General features: G+C 43.4%; 1 protein-coding gene across 2 annotated transcripts in view; it reads right to left on the reverse strand.

The window, feature by feature from the left end:
* Window positions 1–20,200, reverse strand: part of ZMYM2 (zinc finger MYM-type containing 2) — a 104,860-nt gene that overhangs the window by 19,711 nt on the left and 64,949 nt on the right. For both annotated transcript variants that reach the window (XM_090029263.1, XM_090029254.1), the window contains 8 exons: window positions 17,407–17,441; window positions 14,691–14,820; window positions 13,803–13,918; window positions 12,753–12,924; window positions 11,574–11,681; window positions 10,116–10,210; window positions 8,727–8,895; window positions 7,488–7,639 (listed from right to left, as the gene is read on the reverse strand). In XM_090029263.1, coding sequence (XP_089885389.1) covers window positions 7,488–7,639; window positions 8,727–8,895; window positions 10,116–10,210; window positions 11,574–11,681; window positions 12,753–12,924; window positions 13,803–13,918; window positions 14,691–14,820; window positions 17,407–17,441 — 977 coding nt within the window. The remainder of the gene's footprint in view (window positions 1–7,487; window positions 7,640–8,726; window positions 8,896–10,115; window positions 10,211–11,573; window positions 11,682–12,752; window positions 12,925–13,802; window positions 13,919–14,690; window positions 14,821–17,406; window positions 17,442–20,200) is intronic.

Consider the following 20,200-nt stretch of genomic DNA (forward strand, 5'->3'; position numbering starts at 1 on the left):
TGTGCTGGAAAACATGTGCGTGTGTGTGTAATATATCTTCTATGTGCAATATATCTTTTATCTGTAATATACTGGAAAGGAGTATCCAATCTCTTCCAAGAAAAGAGACGAGCAACAGATTGACTACTAGGAAGCCGGCCATTACAGCCAGCCAGTACCTTTCACATGCTGTTGCTTCCAGACAGACAGCTCACAAAAGGCAGAGAAAGGCTTCACACAAAGCCTCGTATGCTGTTTTACTGTCGGTCCCCCAGAGCACTGGGTTCGGAAGGGACCTCAGGGACACACTGCAGACACTGGCCAAATACAGATGTTAATATCAGAGTAATTCTTCCCCACCTCTCTTCCCCCTCCCTCTTCTGAGTTTCTGTTTCCCCGCAAGCCCACCTCCGAAACATTCTAAAATGTTTCAGATGGTTTCGTTTCGGAGATGTTTCTGAGCCTTCCGTTTCGTTTCCAATTCGGTGTTTCAGGAGCCAAAACAGGACAAAACACCTCTGAAACAAAACAACTGCAGAAATTTTACAGAGCCCTAGTAGATGCAAGCCAGAGTTTTGTTTGCTTTGCCAGCTGTGGCATCAAATTGGTGGCTTGTGTTCATCTTGTGGTCAATCATGACCCCCAAGTCTCTTTCAGACATGGTGCTAGCGAGCGTAGCACTGCCAAGCCTATAAGCGCAATGTGTTTTTTTTCTCCTGAGGTGGTGCACCTTGTGTTTCTCCGTGTTGAACACCATCAGGTTCTGATCCGCTCACCTTGCAAGCCTGTCAAGGTTGGCCTGGATTGCCAGCTTATCCTCTAGGGTGACCACATTTCCCCATAGTTTGGTGTCATCAACAGACTTAGCCAGTCTGCTTCTGACATCAGAGTCCAGATCATTTATAAATACATTGAAGAGTACAGGTCCAAGAATGGAGCCCTGGGGGACATTACTGGTCACCATGCGCCATGTTGATTGGATTCCATCAACTATCATTCTTTGGGTCCGTCCATGGAGCCAGTTCCCCAGCCATCGGACCATAAGGTTGTTGAGGCTGCAGTTCCCCAATTTTATCATGAGGATATCATGGGATGCCAGGTCAAAGGCTTTCCTGAAGTCCAACTATATGATATCAACCTCTTCTCCTTTGTCCAGGTGATGCATCCTGGTCATAGAAGGAAATGAGATTGGTCAGGTAAGACCGAGCCAACACGGCTTTGTTGCGGGTATCTCAGAATGTTGCCTGCTGTTAATGGTTTCCTTGATGGTATTTTCCAAAATCTTTCCAGGGACTGAGGTCAAAATGATTGGCATGTAGTTTCCTGGATCTTCCTTCCTCCCTTTCTTGATGATAGGAACCACAATGGCCCTCTTCCAATCTTCAGTTACTTCACCCGAGTGCCATGAGTTCTTGAATATCCTTGCCATTGGCTACGCTATTATGTCAACCAGTTCCTTTAGTACTCTTGGGTGCATTCCATCCAGGCCAGCTGATTTGTGGATGTCCAGCCTCTCGAGGCGTTCCCTCACAAGATCCATGCCAATGAAGGGTTGCCCTTTTTCTGGTGATCCCGCATCTTGTCAGGTGGGGTGATCCCCTTGAGCTAATAGAAGACCAATGCAAAGTAATCATTAAGAAGATTGGCTTTTTCCTGGGTGTCGGTTATCAGCTGCCCCGTTTGGTTTAGCAAGGGTCCAGTGTTGCTCTTGTTCTCCCCCCCCCCCCGATTTCCCACATATCTGAAGACTTTTTAATGTCCTTGATTTGTGTAGCCACTTTGAACTCAGTTTCAGCCTTAGCTTTCCTAGTTCACTCCCTACAGCTGACGGCCAGTGCTGAATACTCCTCTTTAGTGGTGTTTCCCGTCTTCCATCCTTTATAAGCTTCTCTTTTTAGACACAGAAGGTCCATGATATCCTTACTGAGCCAAGGGCATTGCCCAGCCCTTTTGCTACTTTTTCTAGAGGCTGGAATGAACTTGTCTTGTGCTCAAGAATCACATCCTTGAGGACCAACCACTCATCATGCACTCACCTTCCTGTTAGAATGGCCTTGCAGGGCCTCAACAACTAGCTTCCTGAGCTTGTGAAAGTCAGCTTTCCTAAAGTCAAGGACTTCAACATTGCTGACCAACTTGCCAGCTTTGCAGTGGATAGAGAAAGTGATCAGCTCATGGTCACTGTGTCTCAGCTTCCCTTTGATTCTCATGTTGCTCACTAGATCATCCCCTTTGGCCATTATCAGGTCCAGCAGCACCTTGCTTCTTGTTGGCCGGTAGACTTCTTGAGACAAATACAGGCCATCAATGCATGTGAGGAAGCACTGAGACCAACTGGATTTGGCTGACTGCTCTTCTCATGAGATGTCAGGGAAGTTGAATTCATCCATGACAACCATGCAGCAAGAGCAAGTAGCCTCAGCCAGTTCCATAATGAATTCTTGGTCAAATTCTTGCTCTTGATTAGGAGGTCTGTAGTAGATTTCTACCATTATATTCCTGTCACTACATTCCCCCCATATTCTTACTCGAAGGGTCTCAAGTCTCCCTCCTTGGTTGCTAATCTCTTGTACGGAAGTGCACGGCTCCTTCACAGAGAGCTACACCTCTGCCCTTCCTTGCAACACAAATCTTCCTAGCCTTCTATAACTATGATTTAGTCATAGGTGGAATCCCACCAGGTCTCTGTTATCCCTATGAGATCGTTGTCATTTCTTTAGTAGAAGGGCCAGTTCCTCCTGTTTGTTGCCCAGGCTCTTGGCATTTGTGTATAGGCAAGCGAGCCTGCCGTCAGAGGCCCTAGGCTTCCCTGAACTCCTAGAAGAGTCCTGTCTCTGGGCTGGGGTAGGAGTGAGATCCTTTGTGCAGCCCGACCTACTGATTTTGTGGTTGACAGTTGGTAGGCTTGGACCAGTGGTTTGCTCATACCCCAGCAAACTTAGTTTAAAGCCCAGTCTAGCAGGTCATCCATTTTGGCTGAGATGAGCTTCTTCCCCATTTGAATGAGTGAAGTGGAGGCCGTCCCTTCCCAACAAATCACTGCCTCTCTCTCTGAAGTGAGGACTGTGGTCATGGAAGCTGAAGCCTTTACAATAGCAACAGTGCCACAGTCTTCTGTTTACTTCTGCAACTCTTCTTTCCCTCCTATGCCTGTGACCTGTAACCAGAAGGATCGAGGAGAAAACCACCTGAGCCCCCAACACTCTGAGCTCTGCTCCCGGAGTCCTATAGTCATTCATGACCCAGCTGGGATTGCTCTGAGTTGAGACTGAAGAAAACACTGGCATAATATGAAGGAAAAGAACCTGGAAGGATGCAGCACTTGAATTTAACAAAGTCATTCCAGAGATGATGACCCACAACAAGTCATTAAAACCACTCACTCATAGTATGGGTAGTAACATGAATGAAAAGCTCAACAACACAGTTGTTCATAGTAGCAGCAGTACCATGGAAACGGGGTAGAATATCAGCCAACAACCAGGAAAATACTGCTGTACCAGGGTGGACAACATTTAACCAGTTTCTTTCTGATGATACTTCACCACCATCAATTGTTGGACTTTGTCCCATATTGCCTGCACCGGCATCCAAGCATGACACCATTTCGACAGTCATCATGCAATGTAAAACAACTGTAGGATACCTGGGACAACAGCACATAGTCACAACGTTTGATCAGGCATTGCATTGCACTGCAAAGCAAGTGAATTTGTGTGGGCTTAGTCGGAAGAGACTGAAAGAGTAATCATTCAGTTGGGAGGCTTCCATCTCATCATGGTTCACCTAACAGCAATTAATCAGCATTTCACTGCTTCAGGACTTGAAGGTCGTTGGACAAAAAGAATGTTTTCAGAAAACACTGCCACCAACATAACAAAAGGAAAATTGTACAACTGTGCTATCAGAGCACAAAAGATAAGATTCGAAGCAATATGGTATATGTTGATAAACAAATTTATTGTGCAATTGTCCAGTTCAAGCAAAGGATTAGATTATGATGTTGTTGATCAACTTTCCTGTAGCACAGCTGTTGCATTCAGAAATGATGACGGCAAAGCAGGAAGGAAAGCAGTGAAAGTTTAGTGCAGGGGTTACAACCAGGGGTACATGTACCCCTAGGTATACTTAGAAAGGCCATAGGGGGTATGTGCGGGCGGGTGGGCAGATGGACAGAGATGGAGCGCACCCCAGGTTGCAGCAGTGGCGTCTCCCTTGGCACATTCCCATGTTTTGCTTCTTACCTGGGGGAGGGGAAGGGGTGCGCCAGGTGCCACCAGCCTCATGCAGTACACAGCAGTGCCTCCCTGCCCTCCACCTTAGCTTACTCTCTGTGCCTGCTGCGAGGACCAGGGCCGGGGAGACGAGGGCAGTGGTGCCCCTCTGCGGGCCACACATGCCGCCTGGCCCACTAACCCACAGAGCCGCACGTGCGACCAGCCATAAGAAAGCGGTGTGGCAGCAGCGCAGTGATGGTGGCGGCTGCCACATGCAAACCCACTTTCCCAATCTGGGTGGCATGTGTGGTCCACAGAGAGGGACACTGCTGCCCTTGCCCCCCGGCCCTGCTTCTGGGAGTGAGCAGAGCCTCCGCCAGGGTGCGGGCAGCAGCAGGAGCCACCCCTCTCTGCCCACACTCCCCAGATGAACTGCTCTTGTGGCTCCATCCTGGCTGTCCAGTGCCTACCCCTGCCCCACTCCCTCCCTCACCACAGGGGAGATTTAGCTTCCCACCCTGCCCCCTGAAAACAAGAGAAAAATATAAAGGGGTACATGAGCTGAAACTTTGAGGCAGAGAGGGTACACTTGTTAAAAAAGGCTGAAAACCCCTGGATTAGTGCATCTGCCAACAACTGGCATTTTGCTTCAGGAATTTGTGGAAGAACACTCCCATCAAGGTACATTCAAGTAATGGATGAACTATTTAGAAGTAGTCAATACTCTCTTGTGCTTCATCAGGGCTGACCACAAATGCTCTGCTGATAGCTGTGCACAATCGTTACACGAGATGAGGTTTAGTATATCTTGAACATATGAAGGATATAGCAAATTTTGCTCCTACGGTGTATACTGAGTTTGTGGAAGAAGGCTTTGGGTTCATGACAACTAATCTCCCATTTGTAAATATTTCAACTGATTGGGCAATACAGCGTCATGTAGCCTGTGCTCTGGAGGGGCTATTCATGAGCTCCCGAGAGGGGGGAGACTACCTCTGACTCGCCTGCCACTTCTTTTGTGTTCAGAAGAAAGAGAAGTGCATCTCTTTCTGGTTGCGTGGGGCTAGGAACCAACAGATAACTTCAACCTTGTCTGCTAACAGTTGATAACACCCTGTCCTACCAAAAAGCATAAATACTAGACGTGGTAGATTTGTCTCTCTCCTGTGTCCTGGTCAGGAGACCTCATAAGCCATGGGCCCAACTTGGTGGAGGATTTCAAACAGTCCCTGCCATTTTATGAGTTGTTTGCTAGTTGAGGTGGGCAGTAAGACCAGCATCCTCTCACCCTTCTGGAATTCTTGCGCCTTTGGTCTTACGTCACGTGCAGCTTTTTGACGCTGTTGAGCTTCTCTCAAGTTCTCACTAGCTATCTGTTGTGCGGTGTTTAGCTGAGCATGCAGTTCATGATGGTAAGTGTCCACCCCAACCAACAGTGCTCTCGGTCCTTTCCATTCTTCCCTAAGTACTTGGATTAAACCCTAGGGCGTATGCCTGCATACCAGTTCAAAGGGGGAGAACTGAGTTGACTCCTGCAGGGCACTGTGAATCACAAAGACGAGGGGTGCCAACAAGTCCCACTTCTTAGGTTCCACTCTAGGCACTGTGCTGGAGCATCCGCTTGTTTGTACAATTCAGTCTCTTCACCAGTCTGTTAGTTTGAGGGTGATATATGGACATGCAGAGGTGGCTGATCTCCAAGGAATGGCACATTGACCATATAGCCCCAGGCATAAAATTTCTGCCTTGATCAGTTAAAATCCCACTATATCTAATGCAATATTAGAGAAAGGAATTGCTAGCACTGGCATAACCTGTAGTGGGGCCCTGGGTGGCTTATCTTCCCTGATGTGTTGACACTCAAGACATGCTGCACACCTGCAAGTGACTTCCTCATGAAGCCTCAGCCAAAAAAAACCAAAACTGTGGGAGATTTTAGCTGATGTCTTTTTCCTCTCCAAATGACCTCCTAGAGGGGTGCTAACTGCCACAGGGTCTTACAAAATGTGGCTGGGTCAACTAACCGAGTGATCTTCTCTCCTTCCCCAACTCTCCTTTTGACCCGATAAAGGAGTTCTCCCCTTACCTCACAGCATGGGTCATCCTCTGTGGAGTCATCCTGCACTTCATTCTCAAAGATCTTTCTTAAGTCAGGATTATCCCTCTGTGCCTGTTGGAAGTGGGTGCTGCTTGCGACCCTTCTTATATCAAGACCTTCATCTTGTTCTTCTGGGACAGGGGTCTCGTCCTCTCCCAACCATATCTCATTATACCTCAAATGTCGGCACTTCATTTTGGTTTCCCTGACCCATTCCAAAACATTATATATATAGGAAACCAATCCCTTCTGAAGACCATGTTACACGCTAAACTTAGTGCTAACCTGACCTTCATCTCCCCATGATATTCTATTATTTGGACCAGCAAGTAGCATCTTTTGTAAGTGGTTCCCCAACCCTGGAAATCTTCAAAAGGAAACTGGACAGACATCTTGCTGGGATCATTTGATCGCAGCAGTATTCTTGCCCAGAGCAGGGGGGTTGGACTTGATCTTTTGAGATCCCTTCTAGCCCTTAATTTCTATGATTCTATGATGTATTATATTTTAAAGGTATTTTATCTTCATTTTGTATACAGGGAACTTACTCTTTGTTTCACTTTGTATTACCAAAAAGTCATCTTGATTGAGCAAGCCATACACACACACAATCACCCATGATAACACAAACACAACACAACACATGGAAAACTGACATTTTAGACTATACATTCCTTTACTGTCCCTTAGCAAAAGGTTTAAAAGAACATGTACAACAGCTTTTCTGTCTTCCAAATCATAATTTCTACATTAGTTATGCCTATTTATCAATTGGTAAGAAGTGCTTTTGTGGAGAGACACAAACAATGGTGCACATTGAGGAGTGTCCCCTCCACAAACTAAGAGGCGAATTAATTTTGAACTCAGTTAACAAGAAGGCTATTGCTTGGCTCCGTGGATTTGCATTTGCTATATAAATCCACCAATAAATATTTGTGCTTACACCCAATGTCAGGGGTGGGCAATAATTTTGGGTGGAGGGCCACTTACTAAGTTTTGGCAAGCCATTGAGGGCTTCATGACAGGCAGCCAAGGGAAGAAAAATATTAATTTTCCACATTTTTTATAGGCCCTGCGGGCCGAATAGAATAAGCTAGTGGGCCACTTCTTGCCCACCCCTGCCCAATCTTTTATTACAGCATATTGCAGTCAAAATATCAGCTCCACTTTTTGTTTCTATAGACTCTACTAACCTCCTGAATCCCAAGACACAGATAATAAATGCTATCAGGTGCATAGTTCTCTCCATTAGGCCTTCGAATTTCATTGACAAAATGTGCCAATCCATAGTTTAACTCTGCTGAAGTATGTGATAATAGGTCTTCCTTTAATTTCACAGATTTTGCTGCAAAATAAAGAAAATGTATACTACATTACACAACAGTATTTCTATCTGGTTTTCTTTGAAAAAGTGGTATACTGGTCCCCACAGAGAACTTCTAGTCAAATTCAGAGGTTAAAGACTGGACCACAAGCTGCTCAATTTAGGGATATACTGACTGCACTGCATTTTGCTATAGGGTGAAGATCATTATATATATCCCCAGAATCTACTGTTCCTTCTGTTAGAAGATAGAGGCAAAACGGTCCAAAGGAACCTTTTGAGATCCAAAGCTAAGATATATGGGGGTTGAAGAACAACAGTGGAAATGCCTGGCCCCCAAGAAAAAAAGTAAACGCTGATATCACAGAACACTTACAGGAACTGCAGTAAGGGCACCTAAGCCCACTGGAGCAGAGTCTATGTTGGATTCTGGTACTGACATCGTTCCCAGATGCAGATACCTTAAAGCAGTAATTTCCAATCAGGGTACCACAGCACCCTGGGGCGCCTTGAGATGCAACACAATGTTAGCACTGTTAGGTGTGCAAACATGATTCACAAGATAAACCCCAGAGATTTTAAACAAGAATCAATAGTGTTAGAAACATTCTGACATGCTGTGGTCTTTCTGAGTTCTTTGCAACAGAAGAATTGTTCGATTATTTTTCTGTAGTAAAATAAAGAGGTGAAAACTAAGAGCTGGCATTTTCTGAGGAGTGCCTTGAGACTGAGGGGTGCACCTTGAATCTGAAAAGGTTGAGAACCACTGCCCTAATGAAGAGTAGGGTGCCCCTCCTGTGCAGTTAAAGGAGACCCAAAAGAGAGGTGAGGGTCAGTAAGAAGCGCAAAGGGGTCACAGTAAATTCTGAAAGTTCCCAAATTCCCCTGCATTTTGGGAGTAAGAGGGTGGGGGCAGAAAAGGAAGGGAAAAACAGTTTCTACAGTAAAATAATCTTGCTGTTCATGTGAACTTAATGAGCACTGAAAATACAAATTAAAATATCTGTTTTGGGAATTAGCTTCTAAAAAAAGGAGTGATACAGACCAATACAGAGGTTTATTAATAAAAATAATAACACCTGAATGAAAGATATGTGGGAATACTTACTTGATTTCAATTCCTCTAATTCTGGCAGATCTTCATCTAAATTCCTAGTTTTTACCCAGTGCTTCCATGCATTTATACCATATGCATACTTGAAGGGAAAACTACACTCTGAATTCTCAGAGCTATCATCATGAGACTGGTACTCTGATATTGCTTTCCTCTTCACTCCCTATTATTGAAATAATGTGTTTAATATTAATATGATCCTTAAATAAAAAAGCCAATTATAGACTCATTCCAAGGAAGATTTCAAATTGTAAAAGTATTTTAAGGCTATTTATATTTAATTCAGCTAGAGCCAGGAGGTAAGTTTCTTATAACATATACACTTCATTCAACATGCTGACATTGGTTTCTGACACAAGTTATATTTATGATAGGAATAATATACTTGCACCATAAATACAATGTCCCATACATTCAGCAAATTTATGGTACCATAAAACATCAAACCAGCCACAAAGATTCTCCATGAAAATATATGGAACATCTTTGTGGCTGTTTTTTATGGCTCTAGTTTGAACATGTGGGATGGTCATCAGCATCGGGACCTGGGCAGCTCCTGTCTGAAACCTGGCTGTGGGTTGCCCCAGACATAATGCAAACAAACTCTGATTACTGGCATTAGGATGTGGTTCACCAGGACCAGGCAAATTTGCTGCCTTGCCCTGTAGACCCCACAGGGGCTTGTGAATCTCAGGTGCCAGGTCCCTGCGAGTCTCCTGGGAAAAGCTGGAGCCAAATTTAGTCAGCCCTATAAGCCCCGAGAACTTCAAACTGGAAAATTTAAAGTTTGGGAAAAGTATGAGCAATTGAAAATATTTCTAGCTTGTATATACAGCAGTTGATAAATCTCTCTTAATATTGAGAGCTGCAACAGTAAGGACCCTATGCTCATCTCAGTGACATTTTTCCATTTGCCGGCATATAACATGGCGTTACATAACTGCGTTCAGATAACATTCAAAATTTCAGAAAATGATGGCAATATTCTAAGTACCAAGGAGTATCAATGGACTTGTGACTGGGATGAAGCGTGTACAGCTGAGTCTGTTACACAGCAAAGCATGTGAATTGAAAGTATTTTATATCATAAACTCATTCCATAATTCCCCACAACATTACATCAGGTTTAAAGCATTCCTATTTCCGCTCATAAATAAGGAAGTTGAAGCAGTGGTTAAGTGATCTGATCAGGACTATGGAAATCATTATCAAAGATGGGAATAGATTTCAGGAGTTAATATTCTACTTGGTCTGCCAGACAACAATACTGAAGTAAGTTGTATACTGAATTAATTTAAAGACTGGAACACATGTACTATTCCAACTCAAAGAATAAACAAGACATATTACAATATTAATTAGCAATAGATTTTTAGTTTTTACCTTCTTTTTGGATCGAGGTCTTGGCTGTTCTTCATATTCTTCCCCAAAAACAGGAGGCAGCAAAAATTCATTTTCTGTATCAAGCTCTTCAGCCGCTGCAAATATTAAAAACTTATTATTAAAAATGTCTGCAAAATTACATGATCAAAGATTACAAACTACATAAATCAATTACAAGGCAAATATATTTGGCGTAGGTTTCAGAATTTTGAAAGTAAGTATCAAAATAGTTATTTTTAAAACAATTTTCAAAGGTGTTATAACATTTTAATGACTTCTTAAGCCACTAGGACTCTGCACCTTATTAAAAAACATAATGCATGACTTTTTCCAATTTTCCTTTCACTTATGCAAACTTTAGAAATGAAATCAATAGATTTCAGCCAATATGTAAATGAACAAGTGACCCAATAATAAATAAGTATAAAGCAGCATGACATTAGAAGACATAAAGACTAATTGTTGAGACTAACAGGTTCTATTATAACCTCCTAGATGTTGTAACCAGTTAACTCCAGCACCTTAGCCCTAGACACTCTGCCAAACAATGGAGATTGTTAGATATAAATACAGTGACAACTAACTGAACAGAAGTGGGAGAACACTCTTGCATATATCCTTATCCTTGCACCTCAAGCCTCCATACAGTGAAGAAGCTTTAAAAAACCTAATAGGTACCTTGCTATGCTTGCTCAGAGGAAAAAAAGTCCATCTTAATAAGTAATCCTTGAAACCCAGTTCTGGATGTTCTACTTTACCTACAGGACTGAGAAAGCAAGGAACTTTCTGCAGCAAAAATGGTTGCTGCAATGCCCAAGAGTATTTGGCATCTGGGATGGGAGCTTAGCTGGAGCTGAACTGATCCCTGTCTCCAGGCACGGATCTCCATGTGCATTCAGGGAAGAGCTAGAAGGGAAGCGATTTTGGCGGCCAAGAACAGGACTGCCGTTCACCGATCAGGGCCTCTGGAGGTCTCTACCAATCTAAATCAGAACCACTCTTAAAGACAGGAATGGGCAATTGGACAATTCTGCAAAATTCTATTACCTTCTCCACTAAAGAGCAAGGTACAAGCTTATTACTTGCTAAATATTAAGCGTGCTCTTCTCCTTTTTCATCCAGGCTTCCACTTCACTCTCCATTCAGGCATCAGGCAATACAGACATATTTCCATGATTTTCCTCTAGCTCTACAAGTTTTCCCAAGCCCATGCTTACAGCTGAACAGTGCAGACAACTTTTTCCACCCTGTCCTCCTCCTGCTGGAGCCAGAGCAAAGTGCTCTACTTCTAAACATCCTCTGTCTGCAAAGGCTGAACAGTCACCTTCCAAAAGGAGGAAGACCTGTAGAGCCTACAGTCAAAACTGTCCTGAAGAAATGGCTATACAGTTTACTATCCACAGTGTTATGAAGATTACCAATACAATATTTCAGATTATTATAAACATAGCCAAGTACCTCTTGGAAAATCAATCTCAATATCAAGGTCTGGTTCATACGGAACATCAGGCAAACTTGTCTGTGTTTCTGTATCAGAGTTTAGCAGGTCTGATTCAATTATTACACCTGTAATTAAATTTAAAAAAAAACACTTTCCAGTTAATTGCTTCCTGTGACTGCCAAGACAATGCAGAAACTTAGCGTTCCCTTACTTACTCTGCTAGGCAAGACAGCGTTCAACTATCATTTCATATTTGGCTTTCTATTTTGCAAACTTTTTTCAAACTAGAGGTGTCCTGTTGCCTATCCTGCCTTTGTTAGCTAAGGGAGTCTGGATTCCATGTAAGAACCAAGGAGGGAAGGGTTAAGGAGGAATAAGCAACTCAAGGATAAACCAAAAAAGGAGGGAAGAAGTGAAAAGGGAATCTTCCTAACTTCTTAAAGAAGCTTGGCACCAAACTGTCTCCATAGGAAGGGCTCCATCCACAGATATTTGCATATTCTGACAACAGATCTAGTAAAAAGCATATGGCAACCTGGAAAAGCTTGTCCTGTAATGCCTCCAACTCATCAGCCGAGAAGGGAATATGGCTCTGGTTTTGCAGGCATTAAAATATGACAGATGAAACTTCTGCAGCCTTGTAATTGTCCTGGATATCAGAGCCAAAATATGTGCATACATCTCTGGATACATTTGGAGGAAACAGTGGAAAAAAAGGCTAAGGGAAAGCTTCCGTGGGCTTTTAAGTCACTCAAAGTCACATGCACTTAAAAACACCACAGGAAAGTGCTGCTGCAAGAACAGATTTTTTTTGTTGCCATTCAGAGAACTGGTCAGACACAATGGCAGAGGTAAACTTTCCTGAATGTGGTGAGTGTTCTTTTGTTTTTTTTACTAGAGTTTTTGTTTTAAACTAGACATATTAAAGAAGGTGGTTGGCCCAAGCAAAGAAAAGGATTCTAGGTCTTTTGCCATTGCAACTGAGTCATGGAATTATTTTAAATATCTTCATGTCAGTTATACTGGAATAGTCTAGAAATGGTTTAAACAGGGAAGATTTTCAATTAAATTAAGAATACCAAGAGCAATTTTTCATTTAAAAAAATCTAAATGCAATTTTAAAATCCCTTTGGATATATATACACACACACACACACAAGCAAAATGATTCATGGGTCACAGAAATAAAAACATACTGTTCAGATCAGTAGTTTCTGTTTTCCCATCACCTTCAGGCATCATCTCTGCTATGGTCAGTAGCTCAGCCTCCAAAGAATTTGAGGGGATTTTACCCCTCAGCTCTTCTATTGCTGCAAGGATCTTCTCATTGCTATCCAGAGTGGTGGGCAGAAACACTGGAACTGGCACCTATGCAAAACACAAATCAATCACTTTTTAAAAAATTTACTTGTAATATATCACTACCAGTAACAGAGGTAAGCATGGAAATGCAGACTCACTATACCCATCTTTTAAAAGAAGCCATTCATGGCTTAGAGACTTCTCTCTCAGTAGAATCTAGTATACAAGTACTGACAGGTAGAAAACCCTAAACATGGCTGAACCAGAATGTTAAAAAAATGACACAGAGGAGGGAAAAACGGCATTGTGAGAAGCACACAATTTTACAGTGTGATCTATGAATGCATCCAGAACTCCTGAGTTCTAATCCTAGTTTTGACTCTAATTACCCACTCTCTGTGGCATTGGTTAAGTCATTAACTTCTTTCTGTGGCTTCATTTTCCCCACCTGTAAAGTGAGCAATGTAAGTGATAACTATTAACAAGATTAACTAACTGGCAGTTTTAAAACCCCAATCTCACCCTGGTTTTCCCTTCAGCTCTCACATTCTTCTTGGCATTTGTTTCCTCCTCTTTTTTGCCATCCCTTCAAGATCCAAAATCTCTCATTTTCCTTTATTCCCATATTGCTTCCTACTGATTGCCCATTTGCATTCAACAGATGGAAGTATAATTTAAAACTGCCGCTACAGTAGATCAGCATCGTAAGAGCTTGGCTTACTGAAAAATGGGCCAGGAAGTTTCATAGTTTCTAGGGTCGGAAGGGACCTGAGCAGATCATCTAGTCCGACGCCCAGTTAGTGTCAATGGCAGAGCGCTGCTCTTCTTTAAAAAGGGAGGGTCAATCAACAACTACAACTTACAAACTGACAGCAACCCAAAGTGTTCTCTTAGACACAAATGAATGAAATAATGTTTAAAGATAAAGCTCTTGTCTGACTTACTGGAACAGGAACTGCTGTAGGAACAGGAACATTTTGACTATACATGTGCATAGGCACTGGAACATAGACAGGTACAGGAACAGGCACTGGAACATACTCTTTTTTCCAGTCATCTTCTTTAAAAAGAAGATAAAATACTGTTAGGGACTTAACAGATATCACCTTACAAGAAGAGCTCAGAAAAAAACCCATTTTGTAGCATATTCCACACCAATAGACTGCATTTACCTGAATACAAAGCCATTATGAATTTAAGATGACCCCCCCAGTAACTGGATTCTATATATAGAAAAATTATAAATGTTATAATTTTCCATGTATAGAATCAAATTATCAGAGTGTCATCTTAAATTCATCCTGCTCACTGCTACAGCAGGGAAAGCAGAGGCACAGGAGAAAGTAGCCACCTTGACATCCTACCACTTGTTCCCGCAACTGCCTGCCCCCCTTGTAATGCCTGTACTCTCTGCTGCCTGCCCCCCATACAGTGCCTACATCCGTGCTGCCTGTGCTCCTTGACCTCTGCCAGCCTCTGCATCCCTCTCCGAGCCTGTGCCCAAGAGCTGCTGCTGCTGTGCGACTGGGGCCACAGTCTGCATGTGCTCCGTACCATGGGAAGGAACGGAGCCAGAACCCAGTGGGGGTAGAGAGGGAACCATGGTTACTGCAGCTATGACTCTGGTCATGATCTGGGCTCAGGGCTGGAGTCAGAGCTGCAGCAACTGCCTGCCCCCTTGCCCTGTACTCAAATCCAAGATGAGCGACTTCCCCCTCCACCCCGCCGTCTCTTCAGGTGGGGGGGGGCTGGGCTGGGCTGCAAATAGATAACAGTATTTAAAAAAATCATCAAGCCTGCAATAAAAGCTTCTATTAAAATTCAGTTGTTACCTGTCTGACAAGATTTTGTCTGCATATGAGGTTTACAGTATGTAGCTTTTGTCATTGTCAAAGGTTTGCAAAGAACTGCCTTGTTCTTCATCTCCTTATTAGGTGTTGGAGAAGGAGGTGGTACTGAACCCTATTGAAAGGCAAATTAAAAAAAGCATTTATTGTTGTTCAATTATTGATTTCTGTTCAAAGCTTTCAATTTCAAATCTCAGTTAACATTTGTGGAGTAGGAAGACGCGTATAAAGACACAACAGTACTTGTTCACTTATTTTTTAGTTCTCAACTGCTTTTAGTTATCAATCTTAAGCTATCAATCATTCTAATATGAATACTTACTGTCTAGAATATAACCTCAACATTTAATTAGTTCTGCTCTTATCTATGAAGTACAGAATGTTTTGCCATTTTGTCATTTAATACATCAACATGAGTGCTCTTATATTAGGAACCTGTGCACTAAAAGCTAATTTTTTTTTTTTGTAAAAACTTTAAAAAACCCAAACTTCAGAAAAACAAAACAGCTATATGGTTTTAGGTTCAAAATTTGACCTTTTTTAAATGCATTAGAACCCACAGGTCCTCACTCCATCAAGGCTACTCATTTCTTAACTCCAGCTTTCTACTTAGGATTATTCTAAGATCCTGAAAATACGTAATTCAAGCTCTTCCTCCTGGCTCCTCAACAGTATTCCAAAAGCTACTTCTAGAAATGCACCAAGTCCAACGATCCATATATCAAAGTACTTTTCCATGATAAAACATTATCTAGGCTTGAATTAGTTCCAAATAAACCCACTGTCAAAAAAAGCTATTTTCAAATTGATTTTCATATGCATTTTGTCTCACAAAATAAAAATGAGAAAGAATGTTCAATGTTTCAAAAAGGAAGTGGTAAAACAATTAAATGATAAAGAACTTTAGCAGCAGTGGCTCGTGTGTTTTCTAAAATGTAAAAGTCTCTATTGGATCTCAGGTGTTTCTGGATCTGAAGTAAGCTGTCCATAAGTTTCTAATTAACAAAAAATGCTAGATGCTTTAGAAATATGGAATGGTTGATCTTCCTCATTACTAGGGCAAACTCAAATAGCTCAAAACATTTATCTAAATTATTGTAAATAACATATTTTAAAATTTCTATTTGATTTAACAGTTCGCTATCCCTAAGCCTAGATATGTTTTCCTTAAAATACTTAAGGAGCCTGAAGAAGCCAGTCTATCTCCCTTGAAAAATAATTGTTACAAAAACCCTGCATGAGACACAGAAAAAGTTTTTTAATTAAATTTAAGTTATCTACCGAAATAAACCATTATTAAAACATTTTCTGGAACAAAATAACTTAAGTCAAAAGTTAAGGCTACTCTGTACTCCATATATGCCTGTGACTTTTGTCCCTTCACACAGACACAAATCCTTGGAAATTAATTACACTCAGTCTGTCAGTCCAAGTGAAGTATATGCAGTAATAGGAAGACTCCAGGGAATAGCTGTTTGTAAGATCACAGGCCTTATTTTGGCCTTTCACTTTTCAAGGTTGGGCTACATCTTTAAAATTCTAATAGACGGTGCTTTTTCCCCTGGTACACTTGACATCACCAGACACCTATCTGCAGCAGCATCCCAGTGATGGAAGATCCCCATTCCCACCTCCTCCCTCCCATGGATCCAGGTGCACAGGGGAAATTTCTTCAAATGGATCCAGGTGTGCAGGGGAAATCCTGGCTCCTGGTACCCCTGGATCAGTGGGGGAGGGATTCCTCTCCCTGCACCCAACTTCATGAGGGGGGGATACCCCCATACACTTTGCCAGCACAAAGAGAAGGAATCTCTAGCACCTTGCTCTGAGCAGTTGAGGGATTTCTCCCTTGCACCTGGCTTTGCAGGAGAGAAATGCCTGGTCCTCTCTGTTTGCCTGTTTCCAGCCAGGAAAGGGATTTCCCTTGCCTGCCTGCCTCCATTGTGGAAGCATTTTTCCCCCCACTCAACACTTTGCCCAGTACTATGGGAAGGGAATCCCCAGTGGGTCCTGTGTAGGAGAAGTATTCCTTCCACCCCACACTCTGCCTAGCAAATCTCTCAGCAGGTGTCACCCAGCTCTGGAGGAGGGAATATGTCCCACATGTTGCTCAGGCCCCAGTTCCAGTGGCAGAGGTGGGCAGTGGTGGTGGAGGTGAGATAGGTGAATCCTCTACCATCCTACGTCTACTGCCTAACACTGGGTCCCAACAGGACAGAAAATATACCCCCCATGCACATATTTCAACTCATGGTGCTGGTATACCTATAGTTGTGCTACTGACCAGGTTTGAGCTCAGAGCTCCCCCAGGTGGTCAGCAGGGGCAATGCCACTTTCCCTCCCTCACTGACCTGGCCTTTGCACTTGAAACCCTGCCTTTGAGCAACGTTTATCATGCAGAGAGTACTTAATTGCAATTGAAATAACACCTAAAAATGGCCTACAGTGCACCTCTGCCCTGACTTCTGCCATAGATGCATTTTGGTTTGTTTTACCAAAAAGGTGTAAAACGACATAGTAGGGATATATATTTTTATTTTTAAAATAAAACTTATCCAATCTAGCTTTACTGATCAGAGACAAAAACATAAAATAATAGATTCATGTTCTATTTTAATCATTTTTATTTTTTTTACAGCATCCTTTCTAGCATTCAAGATGACAATTTAAACAGATTATAATAGTAATTTTCTATACTTACTGTTATTTTTGTTCGGGAAGTTTGACAGCCCTGATCTAAAAACATAAAGAGATTCAATATTAACCTATTTACTGTTTTCAGTATGTAAATAGTACATATAATTAACTTTCAGTGATAAATGTTTAATTCGGAAGCACCACAGGACCAGCACTGATTGCTCCTCTATCACAACGTTACTAGACAAGTTTCTATGAACAAGAGAATGAATGAAAATGTTAGAAACTATAAGCAAAGAGAAATTGGGGTATAAGGGTATCCCCCATTCTGTATTCAGGCATTTGTCTTTTCTTCCTTAGGTATACACCTGGAGCCTGTACTGTTTAACATCTTTATAAGCGATCTGGAGGTGGGTATAGAATGCATGCTGTCCAAATTCACTGATGACACCAAGTTGTGGGGTGAGGTGGGCATGCTGGAGGGGAGGGACAGAATCCAGCTATATCTAGACAGGTTACAGACGTAGGCAGATGAGAATAGGATGGAATTCAATGCAGAGAAGTGCAGGGTACTGCATCTAGGCAGAAGGAACCAGCAACACATCTATAAGCTGAGGAACACCCGTCTTGTCAACACAGTGGCAGAAAGGGATCTCAGAGTCATTGCTGACTCCAGGATGAACATGAGCCGCCAATGCGAGGAAGCGGTTAGTTAAGGCTAACCGCACCTTGTCATGCATCTGGAGATGCATCACAACCAGGTCCAGGGAGGTGATCCTTCCCCTCTACACAGCGTTGATCAGGCTGCAGTTGGAGTACTGCATCCAGTTCTGGGTGCCGCACTTCAAGAGGGATGTGGCTAGAGGGTCCATTGAGAGAGTCCAGAGGAGGCCACTTGCATGGTCAAGCGGCAGTCCTTACAAAGACAGGCTAAAGGGCCTGAACCTATTCAACCTTCACAAGAGAAGGCTGAAAGGGGATCTGGTGGCTGTTTACAAACTCACCAGGGGGGACTGGAGGGAACTGAGGGAGGGTCTGTTCCCCTGGGCACCACCCAGGGTTACTAGGAATAATTGCCACAAATTGTTAGTGAGAAGCTGGACATCAGTAGACATTACTTTACAGTTAGGGCTGCCAGGCTCTGGAATGGACTCGCAAGGCAGGTGGTGCTCTCTCTTACCTTGGGGGTATTCAAGAGGAGGCTAGACAGAGATGACCCCTGCACCCATTCCTGCCTGAGACAGGAGGTTGGACCTGATGATCTGTTTAGGTCCCTTCTGACCCTAAGCACTAAGATACTGTGATACTAAGTGCCTTGCATTTTCCCTTGTTAAAATTCATTTTATGGCCTATAGCCCAGTTGTTTAATTTAATCAAAATCCTCCTGAATTCTACCTGCCAAAGTGTTTCCAACCCCTCTTATATTTGCATCATTTGCAGACTTGATCAGGAAGCTCTATATTCCTGTATATTACAAAAATTTAAGCACCACTGGATCTAGAATAAACACCTGTAGAACCACACTTGAAACCACTCTGCCGTTCTGATATTGGTCTGTTTATACTAATTTTGCTTGCAGTTAGTTGCTAATTATGTATTTTCTCTACAGCTGAAGCAGTAAGCAAAATTTATAATAAGACAAATGTTTTGAGAGTGGCTGGCACAACAGGATTTTCATAGTTTCATAGCTGGTAGGGTCGGAAGGGACCTGAGCAGATCATCGAGTTTGACCCCCTGCCATGGCAGGAAAAAGTACTGGGGTCAAATGACCCCAGCAAGGTGTCTGTCTAGCCTCCTCTTAAAGACCCCCAGGGTAGGAGCCAGCACCACTTTGCTTGGAAGTTGGTTCCAGATCCTAGCTGCCCTGACAGCGAAGTAGCGCCTCCTGATGTCTAGTCTGAATCTACCCTCTGCCAGTTTGTGACTGTTATTTCTAGTCACTCCTAGTAGTGCTCAGGGGAACAGGGACTCCCCCAATGCCTGCTGGTCCCCTCTGACTAGTTTGTAACAGGCCACTAGATCCCCCTCAGCCTTCTCTTGTGGAGGCTGAACAGCTTCAGGTCCCAGAGCCTTTCCTCGTAGGCCCTGCCCTGCTGTCCCCTGATGATGTGAGTGGCCCTCCTCTGGACCCTCTCCATGCTGTCCACATCCCTCCTGAAGTGCGGTGCCCAGACCTGGATGCAGTACTCCAGCTGCGGCCTGACCAGTGCCGCATAGAGGGGGAGGATCACCGCCTTGGACCTGCTCGAGATGCATCTGTGGATGCATGACAAGGTATGGTTGGCCTTCCTGACTGCCGGCCCATGTTCTTTTTGGCATCAATAGTGATTCCAAGATCCTTTTCTGTTTCTGCACTGATGAGATCCACAGATGCATCTCGAGCAGGTCCAGGGAGGTGATCCTCCCCCTCTATGCGGCACTGGTCAGGCCGCAGCTGGAGTACTGCGTCCAGTTCTGGGCGCCACACTTCAAGAGGGACGTGGACGATATGGAAAGAGTTCAGAGGAGGGCCACTCGTATGATCAAGGGTCAGCAGGGCAGGCCTTATGAGGAGAGGCTACGGGACCTGAACCTGTTTAGCCTCCACAAGAGAAGGTTAAGGGGGGACCTTGTGGCCTGCTGCAAACTGGTCAGGGGGGATCAGCAGGTATTGGGGGAGTCCCTGTTCCCCCGTGCGCTGCCAGGAGTGACCAGGAATAACGGTCACAAACTGGCGGAGGGTAAGTTTAGATTAGATATTAGGAGGCGCTACTTCACAGTCAGGGCGGCTAGGGCCTGGAACCAGCTTCCAGGGGAAGTGGTGCAGGCTCCTAGCCTGGGGATTTTTAAAAGGAAGTTAGATGAGCACCTTGCCGGGG

This window comes from Crocodylus siamensis, chromosome 1 (genome assembly GCF_052110815.1).
Source record: "Crocodylus siamensis isolate JL-2025a chromosome 1, ASM5211081v1, whole genome shotgun sequence".
Lineage (NCBI taxonomy): Eukaryota > Metazoa > Chordata > Crocodylia > Crocodylidae > Crocodylus > Crocodylus siamensis.